This window comes from Centruroides sculpturatus, unplaced genomic scaffold (assembly GCF_000671375.1).
Source record: "Centruroides sculpturatus isolate CEXI.00-Female unplaced genomic scaffold, Cexi_2.0 scaffold1003, whole genome shotgun sequence".
Lineage (NCBI taxonomy): Eukaryota > Metazoa > Arthropoda > Arachnida > Scorpiones > Buthidae > Centruroides > Centruroides sculpturatus.
The window spans coordinates 271,755-290,962 of NW_019385333.1; the positions used below are offsets into that span (position 1 = coordinate 271,755).

At 30.9% G+C, this 19,208-nt stretch overlaps 1 protein-coding gene across 2 annotated transcripts; it reads right to left on the reverse strand.

Annotated features, from left to right (window-relative positions):
* Positions 1-6,952: 6,952 nt before the first annotated feature.
* LOC111637761 (uncharacterized protein F36G3.2-like) lies at positions 6,953-18,910 on the reverse strand. Of its 2 annotated transcripts, XM_023383323.1 has the most exons (3): positions 18,420-18,910; positions 16,185-16,952; positions 6,953-7,766 (listed from the first exon to the last, which is right to left on the reverse strand). In XM_023383323.1, exons 1-2 carry the CDS (start codon positions 18,586-18,588, stop codon positions 16,198-16,200), a joined length of 924 nt encoding a protein of 307 aa, XP_023239091.1. In that variant the 5' UTR covers positions 18,589-18,910; the 3' UTR covers positions 6,953-7,766; positions 16,185-16,197. The 2 variants fall into 2 exon arrangements, with proteins under 2 accessions (XP_023239091.1, XP_023239090.1); XM_023383322.1 differs by lacking the exon at positions 6,953-7,766 and having other exon boundaries at positions 15,365-16,952.
* Positions 18,911-19,208: the final 298 nt, after the last annotated feature.

Below are 19,208 nucleotides of genomic sequence, written 5' to 3' on the forward strand. Positions count from 1 at the left end.
ATTAAATTGTATGTGTAGTCTATGCAGGAAACTGAGGATTTGTATCTGATATTTCTGGTTATAATCTATACAGTATGTAGATAATCATACAAGACATTAATTTCATAATTTTGCTATTAAGAACCGCGTTACTTTTTATATTTTCTAAATTAATTTATAATTCATCGACAAAGAAATGGTAGTTTCAGTTAAAGTAGGATTATATTATATACGTTATTAAAATGATTATAAATTTTTTATTTAAAACTTCTAATTTATTTCGCTGCAATTCTTCTATAAAGTTTAAAGTTTATCAAATATTAATTAATTAATTAATTAAAATACTTTTTAAAATATATGATTTTTGTTTTACTGCTTCTGGTCTGTGGGTACTAAAAAAGCTTCTTTTAGGACCATCGTGGGTTCGGCCATGCTCACGATTGCGAGGGATGGGTCCCAACATAACCGAGACGGACCACCCGAAAAAATTTCTGGGTTCCGTCTTTCGTTTGGATTCGAACCCGAGTCACTGGAGCTGGCTAAAGTTTTACGGTCTTGGCCACCGACCGGTCTTTTTTAGATATGAATAATTTATATAAAAAGTAAATAAAACAAACATCAACTCTAGATTTTTTTATTCAAAACGTACTTAACAATAAAAATTAAATGGGTAAGGTCGTTCTTTGAAGATTATTCTTGTTTAATCTTTTAAATGTGTTTGAATAAATTAAAATTAGAAAAATGCTTCTTATTTTTTTAACGAAAAATACGAACTTTATGACATAGTCAGCGTATTTGACAATAGAGTTTCGGGATTGTTTATATTTAAACTTTCATCAGAAATATCAAATTTAACATCAGAAAGATACGAACAATTTTAAGTTTCATTGAATACTGTATAAAATTGACACAAAATAATAATAATAATAATAATAATTAGATTGATATTGAGTAGGCTATTTAAAATATGAAATATTGTAAAAATGATTATTATTTAGGTGAATTTTTAATATATTAAATGACGTATTTGGAAAATTTACTAGTATTAGTAATATATGAAAATAAAAAAAATCTCATTAATAGCATAAATGCCCGAAATTTTAATTTTTCAGGCATTAATGCTATATTTGGAGATTAAGGTACGTTTCAAAGATGAAACGATTCTTAGCTAGAAGTATCTTTGTAAAGTTTGTATAATATACAAAGACAATTTGGCATAAAAACATATGCTTCATAGTATTCAAGTAAAATTATTTAATAAGTTAACAGTGTCTTTCTTTCTGAGAAATAAATAAATGAAATAAATAAATATTTGATGAAAAGTTACATATATGGCTCTTGAAGAGGCATAAATGTAAATTAGGCTATAAGGCTGTAAATGTATACCTATTAACACACACACACACACACACATATATATATATATATATGTGTGTGTGTGTGTGTGTGTTAATAGGTATACATTTACAGCCTTATAGCCTAATTTACATTTATGCCTCTTCAAGAGCCATATATGTAACTTTTCATCAAATATTTATTTATTTCATTTATTTATTTCTCAGAAAGAAAGACACTGTTAACTTATTAAATAATTTTACTTGAATACTATGAAGCATATGTTTTTATGCCAAATTGTCTTTGTATATTATACAAACTTTACAAAGATACTTCTAGCTAAGAATCGTTTCATCTTTGAAACGTACCTTAATCTCCAAATATAGCATTAATGCCTGAAAAATTAAAATTTCGGGCATTTATGCTATTAATGAGATTTTTTTTATTTTCATATATTACTAATACTAGTAAATTTTCCAAATACGTCATTTAATATATTAAAAATTCACCTAAATAATAATCATTTTTACAATATTTCATATTTTAAATAGCCTACTCAATATCAATCTAATTATTATTATTATTATTATTATTTTGTGTCAATTTTATACAGTATTCAATGAAACTTAAAATTGTTCGTATCTTTCTGATGTTAAATTTGATATTTCTGATGAAAGTTTAAATATAAACAATCCCGAAACTCTATTGTCAAATACGCTGACTATGTCATAAAGTTCGTATTTTTCGTTAAAAAAATAAGAAGCATTTTTCTAATTTTAATTTATTCAAACACATTTAAAAGATTAAACAAGAATAATTTTCAAAGAACGACCTTACCCATTTAATTTTTATTGTTAAGTACGTTTTGAATAAAAAAATCTAGAGTTGATGTTTGTTTTATTTACTTTTTATATAAATTATTCATATCTAAAAAAGACCGGTCGGTGGCCAAGACCGTAAAACTTTAGCCAGCTCCAGTGACTCGGGTTCGAATCCAAACGAAAGACGGAACCCAGAAATTTTTTCGGGTGGTCCGTCTCGGTTATGTTGGGACCCATCCCTCGCAATCGTGAGCATGGCCGAACCCACGATGGTCCTAAAAGAAGCTTTTTTAGTACCCACAGACCAGAAGCAGTAAAACAAAAATCATATATTTTAAAAAGTATTTTAATTAATTAATTAATTAATATTTGATAAACTTTAAACTTTATAGAAGAATTGCAGCGAAATAAATTAGAAGTTTTAAATAAAAAATTTATAATCATTTTAATAACGTATATAATATAATCCTACTTTAACTGAAACTACCATTTCTTTGTCGATGAATTATAAATTAATTTAGAAAATATAAAAAGTAACGCGGTTCTTAATAGCAAAATTATGAAATTAATGTCTTGTATGATTATCTACATACTGTATAGATTATAACCAGAAATATCAGATACAAATCCTCAGTTTCCTGCATAGACTACACATACAATTTAATAGATGTCGTCTATCTATCACACTCAGGTTTCATCTTAAATCTTAATTTTATATATCACACAATTTATTTTTGCCTATATTAACTACTTTAAAATGGTGAAGAAAATTCCCCATCACGACATCGCAAACTACTTTATTGATTAAAAGAATATTAAAAAGTGGTGAAGCAAAAGAAAAACGTAACGATAAATAATAAAACTTTATTATTTTTTAATAGAAAAAAGTAAATTTCATTTCTCATAAATACTTCACAGATGCAACTTCTGTATAATTTATAATTAATAGCAAACAGATGTTTGAAATGAAAAATAAATTAAAATAAATCATATATAATAAAACTTAAATTTTTCATATAATTTAAAAGAAATTCTATCATCAAACGAAGAAATTATTATTGATGCAATAAAACTTATTCCAATTTTGCTGTTTTGCAAAAGGAAAAAATAAGAATTAAAATGATCTATATTTAATTTAATTAAAAAGTAAGTCATGTCTTTTTAAAGTTACAAACAATAAGACAAACAACTAGCAAACACTTCGATGGAAATAACAAACAAGAGGAATGTTTTGTAAACAATAAAATAATAATGAATCAAGAGAAACATATCACATTCGTACCGCGTCATTTGCGAACGTACAGAATAATCGAAACAATGTACAGTACAATAATCCACGATTAGTAAACATCAACAAAAATAGCAAATGGAATTCAGACTCGAAAGCAAAAGGGCAATTGCACGTTGTTAAATGAGCAGAAAATTAAAATGAGGAAGCCGATTATCTTCGTTTCTTTTAAACTGCCGCCATTTTTATTTACACGTTTTCAGTCTCTCGCCTCATTAAAAACCATTGTTTTTTTAACCGTGCATTGACTAGAGTTGTATTTTTAATTCTTAAAATTCTAAATTATAATTCAATGGTTATTTTATTATTATTATTAATCGCTCTCTTAGTAAGTTCTCATTAATAAGACAAAATTGACGAGTTGAAGAAATGAGATTTAAAATATAGTGAGAATTTTCATTTCCTTGCAATTCAAGCTGAAAATCGAAAATCTTCACCCCCTTTAAAGCGAATGTAAAAGATTATATATAGGCCTATATATTAGAATGTCGTCTTTTCTGTCTTATAATATTACCGTATAAAAAATCAGTAAATTTTAAACAAAAAAAAACATTAACAATTACGTAGACATAAGCGCGATTCTGTAAAACTGGATTGGAATTTTAAATTCTTATTAAAGGCGTTTTCCGCCGTGATTTAAATATAAGAAATAGAAACAGACTCGGCTTACAAAACAAACTTTAAATTATATCAATGGAGATTAACATTGAGGAAAAATAAGATGGAGGGTGGTGCGAGAAGAAGGTTCTGGACTGAGTTATTGACTGCTCGTGTCTGGACATCCAACTAGACAGCCGGCAGTCGCTTATCGATTGAGTCTCCCACTATCGATCGCGCAGTTTTCTCCGGAAGATACAATGTTTACGACATTCGGTGCTACGGCTTCCACGTCTACAATAATAATAGCTTTCGTTTATCTAAACTTTTCTTTGACCACCCTTCGCCATTCTTCTAGAAATTTGTTCGGTTTCAATTTATATGAGAATCGTGAGAATTTCATATCTAATACACTCGAACTGGTAAGATTCTAATCAAATTCGCCTATTCGAGATACTGCACACGTGTTTTACTGTTTTTTCTTGCAATTCAATAAATACATTAGTAAAATTAATTTAACGAATGTTTTTCTTAAACTTTAAATAATTTGATAAACTAAACCTTTAAGTAGTGAGGATTCTTTAATTATATTCATAAATTTAAATTATGCATGAATTTCTAAACTCAAGCTTGACATTAAAGTTTAATAATCCTAAAAATCAAGATGCATGAAGATGTTTGACAAGTATCAAGTCCGAAAATTATTATTAAAAAAAATAATAAAAACATGTTTATTCTTTTATTTTAACCAGGAAAATAAGTTTAATTCTTTTNTATATATATATGTATTTTAAATTAAATCAATCAAAAATATGATTAAATATTTCAGCCTGGCATTGTGACAATGTCACCATATATAATTACTTGTTAGGCTAGCATATGCTCTGTGTGACATCAGATTGGTGGAGAAATTCAGCAGGAAAACAATGATGCACTTAATTTTAATGTAACTTTACTCATTCTCAAAATTCAAATGATTTTTCTTCTATATTATACTCTATATTCACGATTTTTCTTCTATATTCATAACATAGCAATTAACATAAGCAAAACATAATGAGATCATTCTCATATCGAGTAATCAAATCACGTTATCACAGATTTCAACCAACATTATTCATCTTAAGCAACAAACAGTTGATGCCTGCGCTAGCATTTAGCTGGATATATTGATCAAGGTTCACAAGTGATGGGAGAGGAGGATAGCCTTAACACTCCAACATAGTGGATAGCGCATCAAACATCAATGAATCTCAGAGATTCATTTTTAAATATTGTTCAGAAGCATTGAATTCTGTTATTCTTTTTTCTATCTACTACGCAAGCTGTAATATGAACAATTCTCCTGATTCTAAAAGAAGAAAACATGATTATGAAAAACACTCAATTGAGAGAGTCTATCCTCAACCCAAAGAGTTAAATTTTTCAATTGAAAATTGGTTTGCAATCTGAAAGATGTGTTTGATGACATAGAAAAAGTTCTTGTCAGGAAATATTGAAATATCTATAGCAAAAGATGGTCATCAAAGAATTTGTAAGCCCACTAGATCTAGAAGAGGAGGGTTATCGAAATAGGTATTGCTCAGGGCTGAGAATGAATTAATTCACCTTCCATTATTTCTAATGGGAAAAGCTAATTTTGACTTCAAATAATTCAGAATTCAAACAAAATCCTGGAATGAATTAAATTTGAAGTATAAGGAATCACTTTACTATGATTTATTTTGGTTATCCATTTCTGTATTTTATTTAACCACATTTTATATATGTTGCAAATATCCTCTTTCTTTACTTTAATTTTAAATCAAAACATTTTCATACACATTCGAGTTCTAGCACTTACAACATATTTAGACTATGAATAGTTCTTATGTTTGGTCAATGTAGAAAATTTTTAAAAGTTGCTATTTGAATTTTGTATATTCTTTGTTTGCCTGAGAATGATATTTGAAATGTTGTAAATTTGTCAAGTAAATAAATTTAATGCTGAAAGACCGTATATTTCCTTCATGGTAGAAATAAATACATTTTACCACAAAAAAATTCAGTTGTTCAGAATTTATACTCTTTGCATAATATTAATTTAAATCAGTGCTTATTTAACATATAATTCTAATTAACTTTGTAATGCAAAATATAATTGCAGATATGTAACTAAATGGAAATATTGAACCAAATAATTTAAATTATAGTAATTCCAAAAAGTTTTAAATGATATTTTAGTAATGTTCAAACTCTGATTTTTTGTTAATTTCACAAGTATTTCCCCCTTTAATCAAATAATAAGTAAATTCAATAAACAACTAATCATGTCATATACTGCAGTCACTCAAAATACAATGTGCTTCTTCACTTCTATTTGTTACTGAAGTATTCCAAATTAAAAATAATAATTTTTGTATTTACATTATTCATCATGCATATTTATTACATATTAAAATATTTTCCTTTTTTTATTAATGAATTATTACATTAGAAACCGAGGTGCAGATGCTCACCAAAGCCCGTGTTTTGAATGAAAAAAATCCATTCCCTAAAAAAAATGAAGATAAAAGTTTAATTTAATCTCGAAAAATTCAAGCACACTTTTTTTGTATTTTTCCCACTTTTTATATTTATGAATGCAATTAGAGTATCCTCATTAATCAAAAATAGAAATGTTTTATGACGCGTTTATGTTTAGATCTTAATCTGCAATAATTAAACATTATTACTGTTGAAAGTCATTTACATTTTTAGTTTCTTTTTAAATTTCTGGTCCTTTTTTTCTTTTTCTTTTCTTTTTTTTCTTTTACTAAAGAGAGTAGAATATGTCCAGATACATTTCACTACAGATCGTCGCGAATTATGCTCAGACCGTCTAACATAAAACAAACATTTAATATCCTCCCTATAGAAGAATAAACTGAACACAAAATTGTTTCAGTAGATGGAAATTTCTTTTATTTTCACTGTTATATATTTTTGTTATTTCATTTTTTAAGATGGAGAAGTAAGAACAAAAGTGAAGAAGTGACGACAGGTCGAATATTATTATTATTATTATCATTATTATTATTTTTTTTACTTTTTTGTTTTGTTTTTATTTCGGGCGCGAATTGTTACATTCTGATTGGAACGGCTTTATTTTTAGAATTATTTTGAAGAATGATAACCGTGATAAATATAGAAGAACACGGTGCTTTCTTCTCTAGACAGCGAAAATGAGCAGAGCTAATAAAATTTCGAAACTAACTCTACCACATTCTCTTCCGTTCGGATATTCTTCCGCAAAAATCGTGGAAAACACAATATAAAATATACAAGATTTAAGGAATGTCTCGATTTAGTACCCTAGAGGTCGTATTACAGACTTTAGCACCCCAGATACTGGGACGAAGAAACGTTCAATAATCTACTATTCAGCACCAAAACTGGAGGTTGCTCCCTATTGCACCATAGGAAATAAAATAATTTTGTTCTTTATATATATATATTATATATATATGCCAGGATTCCGCTAATTTAACGAAAAATTGAAACTGTTTTTAAATTCTTTCCTATGGTAAAATTTTCGTGCCGATGCCGCGTGAAGGCTACGTAGAAACGAGATTAAAGAGCCTCGAGGTTCTTCGCCGACATTTACAAGCCTCGGGAAAAGGGATCGTTATAAAGGAAAGATACATACAATGTGCATGTCTGAAATGCGTGTATAGATATATATATATATATATATGTATATATATCATGTATACATATTTATATATTTATGTACATGTTTCATTCTGTGCAGAAGACAGACGTTTGAAGAGCGAAAATTCGGCTGACGGGCAAGTCTACTANGTTAGTTTTAATAAATATGTCGATCTAATATTAAAAATAACGTTACAAAAACTGTTATAAATATTTAACATAATTCCATTTAAATTGTTATAAAGGTTTTCTTTGTGAATTATTTAAATACCATCAGACTAGAATATGATATAGAAGTTCTATTTTATGACAATCTGAATCTTTCATCATATCATGAATATTTTGAAATAAATGTACGCGTAAATGAAAAATGTACGAATAAATTAAATTTATTTGAATAATTTATTAAAATATTTCAATTAGCCCTTCTATACTTAATCCTTATATATCAAATAATGATTAAATTTAAACAAAAATATCACTTCTTACAATAAATAATTGTATGAAAATCTCATGAAATACTAAACTTTATTTATTAAAAAAGTAGATTATATTTATTAAACTTATTTATTAATTAAGTAATACGAAACAGATATATACGAAGATATATTATTGATTGAAACAATCAATAATAAATCTTCTATGAAGAAAGAAAAATCATAAATTCTATATTTGATTATACTGCACTTTTCAATAAATTGTTTGCAAAAAGTAACAGTAAATATAATTTTAGAGTAAAAATAAAATATGGTAACAAATTTTTCATTTCTTTGCATTTTAAATTCTTGAATTAAATAAATTTTTACAAACATTCCTATAAATTGGAAATAAATTCTCCAGAAATGTAAATGATTCTCCTGTATACTTGTATTATAGAATAGATAACCTTTAAAATGATGAAAATTGACACCATAAACAAGAACTTTAAAGCAATTTTTATTATTTAATTAATACACAAAGAAAGATTGAGGGTATCTTCATCATATCGATATGTTGAACGTAGTATATGTAATTCTCGTCATTACTGTTTGACATCAGAAACATGGTAAAAATATACCAGATTTAAAACATAAAAAGAATCTTTTGTTCCTTTCATTTTTGTATTTTAAATCATTTTAATACATTTTTAAGTATTTCTTTTATCGATTATGTTTTTCGAGATTGGGAGTGCGGGATGGTGAGGGTGACTTTACCCTCATCATAAACATCAATACATGCATTTATACACACACACGCATCATAATTAAATTATACGTTTGGTTGTGTTTTCCGGGTTCCGGTGGGTGGAGGATGGTGGGGATAGGGCCACATCCCTAAAATATCATTAAAATGCATTATCATCGAACGTATCTAAGTCCGATGACAATGCATCCAGGATAAAAAGTAGGCCTACTGTCGAGGATTACACAGTCATCATATTTAATTAATAATTAAATAATTTGTCATATTGAAATTAATGGAAAAATTATAGCTATAAATTTATACGTATTTAAATATTGTTTTCACAAAAAAAAGGCAAAAGGGGGTCTGTCTATCGGGCCCCATACAAGCTCTCCACAGTTCTGATTGCGTTGCGACATTCAAAAGCTATAGGAATTAATATAATGCTTTATTTTCAGTATAATATTATATAATTTATATCGATGTATAATATAAGATTATCCTGAAAATGGAAAATTATACGTGGTGAGTCATAAGTAATATTTTTTCTGGATTATAGTACTGTACATATGGTGTTAATTATTATTAGTATTTTTTAGGACTGTAAACAGTGAAAAAATGGCTTCCACTCACCAAAGTTGTTTATTTTACTGTTTACAGCTCCTGAAACAATAAAATTTATAAACAAATTAACATCAGATAACATACTTTTTCCGGATGTATAGTATATGCCTCAGTTTATATATGTATATTTGAATGTGTGTATGTATGTTTATAGATTTAAAAAGTCATGAAATTAAATTAAAAAGTACAATTTAAGTAAGACAAAAATTATGAATAATTTCAAATATTATATCAAAAATGTAAAAGGTTTGTTTTATTATTATATAATTCAAAAGAAAATGCATCATTGAGCAAATTCTATTTTTAATATTTTATCTGCATTTTAAAGCTACTATAAATAAATATTATCTTATGTAGAGTTAAATTTTTAGTTCATTTTTTAAGATCGTGTATCCTGAAAATCTGCACAAATTTCAAAGTAGTTTGAGTTCATTATTTATTTTAAAATAAAGTGTTTTTGAGTACAGACAGATTGTTTAACATTCAGATGAGAATGATCAGGACCGCGATCTGTTGCAATCGAACTTTCGTTTTAATCGGTTCCATTATCTTCGGAACTAGCAAAGTTTGTCCTTGATCTTGTCCTCCAACTCCATTGCAGATCCAGCTTACATTGCACTTTCATAAACTTTTTGCTTCAGTTGGTACCAAAATCTTTCAATCGGGCTCAGTTCAGGAACGTTTGGAACGTGGTTTCATGGTAGATTATTGAATTTGGTAATGAGCATAATGGGAGAGCAGGGTGAGACATTCTTGGTTATGGTAGTATTTTGTTAAGAAGATTATTAGCTGCATATGAATTCATTCGTTGCCATACACTTTTTTGGTAGAGAAAAGCCGTGACGGGTAATGAAGATCTGTAAACGTCCCTTTGAACAGACTGCCAACCAAACTAGAAACTTCAGCGTAAGCTTGGCGTGTCGTTCGAATTTGTCTTCGGGATGTACAGTACATCTAGCCCTTATTCGGTAAAATAGGGATTGTTACCAGCACATTTATTTCCGTCAAAAGTAAAAGCGTCCATAACCATATGAAGATTGTTTGATGTCTTTGAGACTCCATCAGGCACCTTCCGCAAAAGGGTTTTCGAGTTTTACGTTGCTTCGTCGTGTATTTTTATCAGACTTTCGCTTCTTGAGTTACTTGATTTTCTTCACAATCCAGTGAACATGTTCGTCTGAAATTTTGAACTTTCTTTTAAATTTTCTAAACGTTTGTCTAACTTTTATTAAGGCTTCTTCCGCCAGTTGGTTCCTCTTCCTTTCTGTCATTTTCCTCTCTTTCGGTCACTTCCCGTTCTTCTTTTTGCAGGTTCACCTTGCTCTTCTCCTTTGAAATGATGCTATACACCTTGAGTCGTGGAACTCCCATTGCAGAGAAATGTTTAACTGCATAAGATTTCCCATTTTTATATTTTTCGGTATAAAATAGGATTAAATGAATTCTATAAAAATGTAATTCACTTTCATTTTTAAATCGGAACGTTATTTACGTAAATCCTTTCGACAAATGGAATCAAGAATATTCTAGAAAGAATATATGCACTTATTCGAAATTATCGAAAAACGCCATCGAAATTTGTGCAGTTTTAGGATACACGCCTATAATATTCTTTCATTTAAAATAATTTTTCTCTGCTATTCTTTCCATTAAAGGAAATCACCATAGGAAAGCAGATTCAATTAAACGACAATACAGAAATTTCTATATTCACTTTTCGTAAGTATTAACGTTTTTTTGTTTAATTTGTTATCACAATTGATAAACAAATAATTTTTTAGCGTTTAAAACTAATCTCGCGTCACTACAATTGGTATGTATCGAGAATAATATATATATATATATGTGTGTGTGTGTGTGTGTGTGTGTGTGTGTGTGTTAATAGGTATACATTTACAGCCTTATAGCCTAATTTACATTTATGCCTCTTCAAGAGCCATATATGTAACTTTTCATCAAATATTTATTTATTTCATTTATTTATTTCTCAGAAAGAAAGACACTGTTAACTTATTAAATAATTTTACTTGAATACTATGAAGCATATGTTTTTATGCCAAATTGTCTTTGTATATTATACAAACTTTACAAAGATACTTCTAGCTAAGAATCGTTTCATCTTTGAAACGTACCTTAATCTCCAAATATAGCATTAATGCCTGAAAAATTAAAATTTCGGGCATTTATGCTATTAATGAGATTTTTTTATTTTCATATATTACTAATACTAGTAAATTTTCCAAATACGTCATTTAATATATTAAAAATTCACCTAAATAATAATCATTTTTACAATATTTCATATTTTAAATAGCCTACTCAATATCAATCTAATTATTATTATTATTATTATTATTTTGTGTCAATTTTATACAGTATTCAATGAAACTTAAAATTGTTCGTATCTTTCTGATGTTAAATTTGATATTTCTGATGAAAGTTTAAATATAAACAATCCCGAAACTCTATTGTCAAATACGCTGACTATGTCATAAAGTTCGTATTTTTCGTTAAAAAAATAAGAAGCATTTTTCTAATTTTAATTTATTCAAACACATTTAAAAGATTAAACAAGAATAATTTTCAAAGAACGACCTTACCCATTTAATTTTTATTGTTAAGTACGTTTTGAATAAAAAAATCTAGAGTTGATGTTTGTTTTATTTACTTTTTATATAAATTATTCATATCTAAAAAAGACCGGTCGGTGGCCAAGACCGTAAAACTTTAGCCAGCTCCAGTGACTCGGGTTCGAATCCAAACGAAAGACGGAACCCAGAAATTTTTTCGGGTGGTCCGTCTCGGTTATGTTGGGACCCATCCCTCGCAATCGTGAGCATGGCCGAACCCACGATGGTCCTAAAAGAAGCTTTTTTAGTACCCACAGACCAGAAGCAGTAAAACAAAAATCATATATTTTAAAAAGTATTTTAATTAATTAATTAATTAATATTTGATAAACTTTAAACTTTATAGAAGAATTGCAGCGAAATAAATTAGAAGTTTTAAATAAAAAATTTATAATCATTTTAATAACGTATATAATATAATCCTACTTTAACTGAAACTACCATTTCTTTGTCGATGAATTATAAATTAATTTAGAAAATATAAAAAGTAACGCGGTTCTTAATAGCAAAATTATGAAATTAATGTCTTGTATGATTATCTACATACTGTATAGATTATAACCAGAAATATCAGATACAAATCCTCAGTTTCCTGCATAGACTACACATACAATTTAATAGATGTCGTCTATCTATCACACTCAGGTTTCATCTTAAATCTTAATTTTATATATCACACAATTTATTTTTGCCTATATTAACTACTTTAAAATGGTGAAGAAAATTCCCCATCACGACATCGCAAACTACTTTATTGATTAAAAGAATATTAAAAAGTGGTGAAGCAAAAGAAAAACGTAACGATAAATAATAAAACTTTATTATTTTTTAATAGAAAAAAGTAAATTTCATTTCTCATAAATACTTCACAGATGCAACTTCTGTATAATTTATAATTAATAGCAAACAGATGTTTGAAATGAAAAATAAATTAAAATAAATCATATATAATAAAACTTAAATTTTTCATATAATTTAAAAGAAATTCTATCATCAAACGAAGAAATTATTATTGATGCAATAAAACTTATTCCAATTTTGCTGTTTTGCAAAAGGAAAAAATAAGAATTAAAATGATCTATATTTAATTTAATTAAAAAGTAAGTCATGTCTTTTTAAAGTTACAAACAATAAGACAAACAACTAGCAAACACTTCGATGGAAATAACAAACAAGAGGAATGTTTTGTAAACAATAAAATAATAATGAATCAAGAGAAACATATCACATTCGTACCGCGTCATTTGCGAACGTACAGAATAATCGAAACAATGTACAGTACAATAATCCACGATTAGTAAACATCAACAAAAATAGCAAATGGAATTCAGACTCGAAAGCAAAAGGGCAATTGCACGTTGTTAAATGAGCAGAAAATTAAAATGAGGAAGCCGATTATCTTCGTTTCTTTTAAACTGCCGCCATTTTTATTTACACGTTTTCAGTCTCTCGCCTCATTAAAAACCATTGTTTTTTTAACCGTGCATTGACTAGAGTTGTATTTTTAATTCTTAAAATTCTAAATTATAATTCAATGGTTATTTTATTATTATTATTAATCGCTCTCTTAGTAAGTTCTCATTAATAAGACAAAATTGACGAGTTGAAGAAATGAGATTTAAAATATAGTGAGAATTTTCATTTTCTTGCAATTCAAGCTGAAAATCGAAAATCTTCACCCCCTTTAAAGCGAATGTAAAAGATTATATATAGGCCTATATATTAGAATGTCGTCTTTTCTGTCTTATAATATTACCGTATAAAAAATCAGTAAATTTTAAACAAAAAAAAACATTAACAATTACGTAGACATAAGCGCGATTCTGTAAAACTGGATTGGAATTTTAAATTCTTATTAAAGGCGTTTTCCGCCGTGATTTAAATATAAGAAATAGAAACAGACTCGGCTTACAAAACAAACTTTAAATTATATCAATGGAGATTAACATTGAGGAAAAATAAGATGGAGGGTGGTGCGAGAAGAAGGTTCTGGACTGAGTTATTGACTGCTCGTGTCTGGACATCCAACTAGACAGCCGGCAGTCGCTTATCGATTGAGTCTCCCACTATCGATCGCGCAGTTTTCTCCGGAAGATACAATGTTTACGACATTCGGTGCTACGGCTTCCACGTCTACAATAATAATAGCTTTCGTTTATCTAAACTTTTCTTTGACCACCCTTCGCCATTCTTCTAGAAATTTGTTCGGTTTCAATTTATATGAGAATCGTGAGAATTTCATATCTAATACACTCGAACTGGTAAGATTCTAATCAAATTCGCCTATTCGAGATACTGCACACGTGTTTTACTGTTTTTTCTTGCAATTCAATAAATACATTAGTAAAATTAATTTAACGAATGTTTTTCTTAAACTTTAAATAATTTGATAAACTAAACCTTTAAGTAGTGAGGATTCTTTAATTATATTCATAAATTTAAATTATGCATGAATTTCTAAACTCAAGCTTGACATTAAAGTTTAATAATCCTAAAAATCAAGATGCATGAAGATGTTTGACAAGTATCAAGTCCGAAAATTATTATTAAAAAAAATAATAAAAACATGTTTATTCTTTTATTTTAACCAGGAAAATAAGTTTAATTCTTTTTCTTACTTGTTAGAAGAAAATAAATAAAACATAAATTCATTTCTTTTATATTTCTATGATTTCATTAATAATTGATGTATTTACATTTTGCTATAATAATAAAAAATAATAATTTTTGTATTTACATTATTCATCATGCATATTTATTACATATTAAAATATTTTCCTTTTTTTATTAATGAATTATTACATTAGAAACCGAGGTGCAGATGCTCACCAAAGCCCGTGTTTTGAATGAAAAAAATCCATTCCCTAAAAAAAATGAAGATAAAAGTTTAATTTAATCTCGAAAAATTCAAGCACACTTTTTTTGTATTTTTCCCACTTTTTATATTTATGAATGCAATTAGAGTATCCTCATTAATCAAAAATAGAAATGTTTTATGACGCGTTTATGTTTAGATCTTAATCTGCAATAATTAAACATTATTACTGTTGAAAGTCATTTACATTTTTAGTTTCTTTTTAAATTTCTGGTCCTTTTTTTCTTTTTCTTTTCTTTTTTTTCTTTTACTAAAGAGAGTAGAATATGTCCAGATACATTTCACTACAGATCGTCGCGAATTATGCTCAGACCGTCTAACATAAAACAAACATTTAATATCCTCCCTATAGAAGAATAAACTGAACACAAAATTGTTTCAGTAGATGGAAATTTCTTTTATTTTCACTGTTATATATTTTTGTTATTTCATTTTTTAAGATGGAGAAGTAAGAACAAAAGTGAAGAAGTGACGACAGGTCGAATATTATTATTATTATTATCATTATTATTATTTTTTTTACTTTTTTGTTTTGTTTTTATTTCGGGCGCGAATTGTTACATTCTGATTGGAACGGCTTTATTTTTAGAATTATTTTGAAGAATGATAACCGTGATAAATATAGAAGAACACGGTGCTTTCTTCTCTAGACAGCGAAAATGAGCAGAGCTAATAAAATTTCGAAACTAACTCTACCACATTCTCTTCCGTTCGGATATTCTTCCGCAAAAATCGTGGAAAACACAATATAAAATATACAAGATTTAAGGAATGTCTCGATTTAGTACCCTAGAGGTCGTATTACAGACTTTAGCACCCCAGATACTGGGACGAAGAAACGTTCAATAATCTACTATTCAGCACCAAAACTGGAGGTTGCTCCCTATTGCACCATAGGAAATAAAATAATTTTGTTCTTTATATATATATATTATATATATATGCCAGGATTCCGCTAATTTAACGAAAAATTGAAACTGTTTTTAAATTCTTTCCTATGGTAAAATTTTCGTGCCGATGCCGCGTGAAGGCTACGTAGAAACGAGATTAAAGAGCCTCGAGGTTCTTCGCCGACATTTACAAGCCTCGGGAAAAGGGATCGTTATAAAGGAAAGATACATACAATGTGCATGTCTGAAATGCGTGTATAGATATATATATATATATATATGTATATATATCATGTATACATATTTATATATTTATGTACATGTTTCATTCTGTGCAGAAGACAGACGTTTGAAGAGCGAAAATTCGGCTGACGGGCAAGTCTACTACAGAATGTGTATAGCATCTTCGCAGAGAATACGTCTGCCGGCAGAAGCCAAAATGGCTCATAACACCGGCCGCTGCAGTGTTGGTGCTGGGCACTTTCAGAGCGAACCCCTTTTCTCTTTCCTCCTCCGATAAACTGCCGATGAGTTCCGATAGAAGTAGGTGAGCTACGTGCTCGCTATCGGCATATAACGGAGTGATGATCCACAGTCCCTGTAAACCTGGCTTAATACACCCGTAACCGCAAACAGTATCACCTAGTAGGGCCACGCGACTGATACAGCCCCTTTCCAGGAGAGATAACCTGACAATTTTCGATCTATCATATACATGAATCTCTTTATCGTATGCTATGACGTCACGAATTAGCTCTTCGTCGGATATGGGCAAAATTCTTAATTTACTGTCCAAGTAGAGATCAGCCAGGTCCAGATCCATTTCGTGCGCGTTCTCTAATCTGTACAGGTCCACAGTCCAGTCGGCTACCACATTGAAGCCGGCCTTGTCCCGATAGAGAGGAAAGTACGAATCCACCGCACTTAACCCTTTGTTTCGGTCTCCAAGATGCTCGATGGCTGCATTCCATACTTTCTTTCCAATTCCAAGAGAACGGTACTCAGGTTTGACCACGTACATGCCCACGTATCCATGCTCCTCGCTCAGACGGACTCCGCAACAAGATCCCAGAATATCTCCTAAAACGAAACCAAATATGCGTCATCCTCTCCTCTTGCTGCATCCCCTCTCCACAATTTAACGATGCTAAATCAAATCTCTTAAAAATTTAACAGGGTTTGCGAAGATTTGAGTGCCAACAAATATTTTTTCCAACGTTATTAAAAGCATTCGGGGACAGACTTTGTGATCTTCGCAAGCCCGGAATAAAGTCGACCCCATCTAATAATTTGTAGATTCGTCATCCCCTCTGCCTAAGGCAGAAGTGTGTTGTCCGGAAGAGGACGAAGCTGTCATTGCAAACAATTAAATGGGCTCGAAAGAGATACTAATTAAAAATCAGAAATAAATACCAAAGAAACTGTCTTGCTTACGGAATTTTAAAAAGCTTAAAGAGATGGTGTTTGCCAGTCTCTAAGGGATCTTGATGTGCCGTGACGTCTCTGTCTTTCCTCTCTCTTTCACTCTTTCTCGATCTCCGAAGTCGTCACTATAAACAGTATTTGTCCACCGCGAGATCAACGGGGGAAAGATCACTAAGACAGGGATTGGGCCATCTGGAATCGTGTGATATGGGGTCATGTATCACACACCTGTTTGTGAAGAAAGTAGGACCAATACATGTCCAAATCAATTTTACTAAATTTCTGTATAATACTTTTTTCAGAGGAGACAAAGATAATGGGTCCCTAACTCTAAAGTTTTTCTCTTTCGGGGTACGCGTTGTACGTGCGCCAAAACGGTGAGTGATGGCGCATGCACCGACTCCCAATCCCCAAATTTATAACTCGAATGGTATCACCGCTTTATCGTTGAATCTCGGAAGAGAAAGCGATAAGACGGTGTCAGATAGGGTCAACTTCTCACTCGCGCTTTCGTCATATATAAAGACCAAAGCTACTAACCGCGGACGCCATTTTGGCATCCGGCCAGCGGGGAGGTCGACTTCTCCGCACTACATTACGGCAATGCGGGTGACGATGTTGGGCAGCCGGTCGATAAGGCCGGGCGCGACGGAAGAGGTTCCGTGCCCTATTTCTGTCACGGTTCCGAAAAATAGCCAAAGATAATCGGTTCCGGTGACGTCATTTCCCGTTTTTTGGAGAAGTAGACGCCTTCGGAAGATTCGAGAGTTTGAAATCGACAAATCGACCTCTACTACCTCAAGATTTCTAATTCTACACTCCAGAAATGAGAAGTGTCGGCGGCTGCCACACCGAACCAGTCAATATAGACCGGTTCCCGGCCCGACCAAGATGGCGGTCCGAGATCGATCCTTGTGCAGACGATATCGCGACCTTGAACTTCCAACTGCCAAAACAAAGCGTCTCCACCATTGGTCGGCCGGATGCGGTGCGGAGAATGACCACCAACCGTCCTGGCCATTTCTCGACATAACCGAGGTTTAGAAAGCGAGAGAGTCGCGCAGACACTCAAGGTAAAAAAAAATTAAAGCAGGATAAGCGAGAAAAACGCGCTGAACTCACCGGAATCGGAGCATGCTACAAAGAAGCATTCCGGATCCACCTCCAGCCACGTCTCTATCTCCGCTTCTAAGCCCATGTGCCTGCCCTCGGCTTTGGCCAAATCCAGTAACAGGGGGATTTCTTCGGGGCGGAGGTTCCGCACATTGTAGTCGGGAATCAGAATGGGCATATCCTGTACGTCGGTGGACGAACTAACAGACGGACTGCCGGGGCACCCTTCGCCGTCTGCACACGTATCCAGCACTTCTACCCCACACACCCCTGACCTGGCTGACGGAGAAGGTTGCACTTTCGGTCCTCTCTCTGTACGCCCAGCGCGACGTCCTCCTGTAGTACCGCTCGAAAATTTACAGACAGTTCACGAAGACCGCACAATCCAGATTGGCATCGACCACCGAGTGACACCTCTCCCGTCCTTCCTTATAAGCTGCCAACTCCTCGCTCACGTGACCGTTGCCACTGCTACGCCTCTTTCTTCTCCTCCAATAGACTGGCGTCTCATCGCGCGCGTCGCTATGATAGATTTTCTGGCGCATTCCAATTCGAAAGCGTGCAGGGAGAGCGCGCGTGCTCGCGAGTGACCCACATAAGAGGAAAATTTGCTCATGCGCCTCACCCTTAGACTAATTTTTTTCAGGCTCAATGTTTGATTTTCATCCAGTAAATAAAGTAAATGTTTTATAAAAATCTGGAATAAGTTCCATTTTTTGTTCCTATTTAATTTGTCAATTATTAAATCACATTTAATAAGCGGGCGAAGACAAACAACGAAAAATTAAAGTGACAATA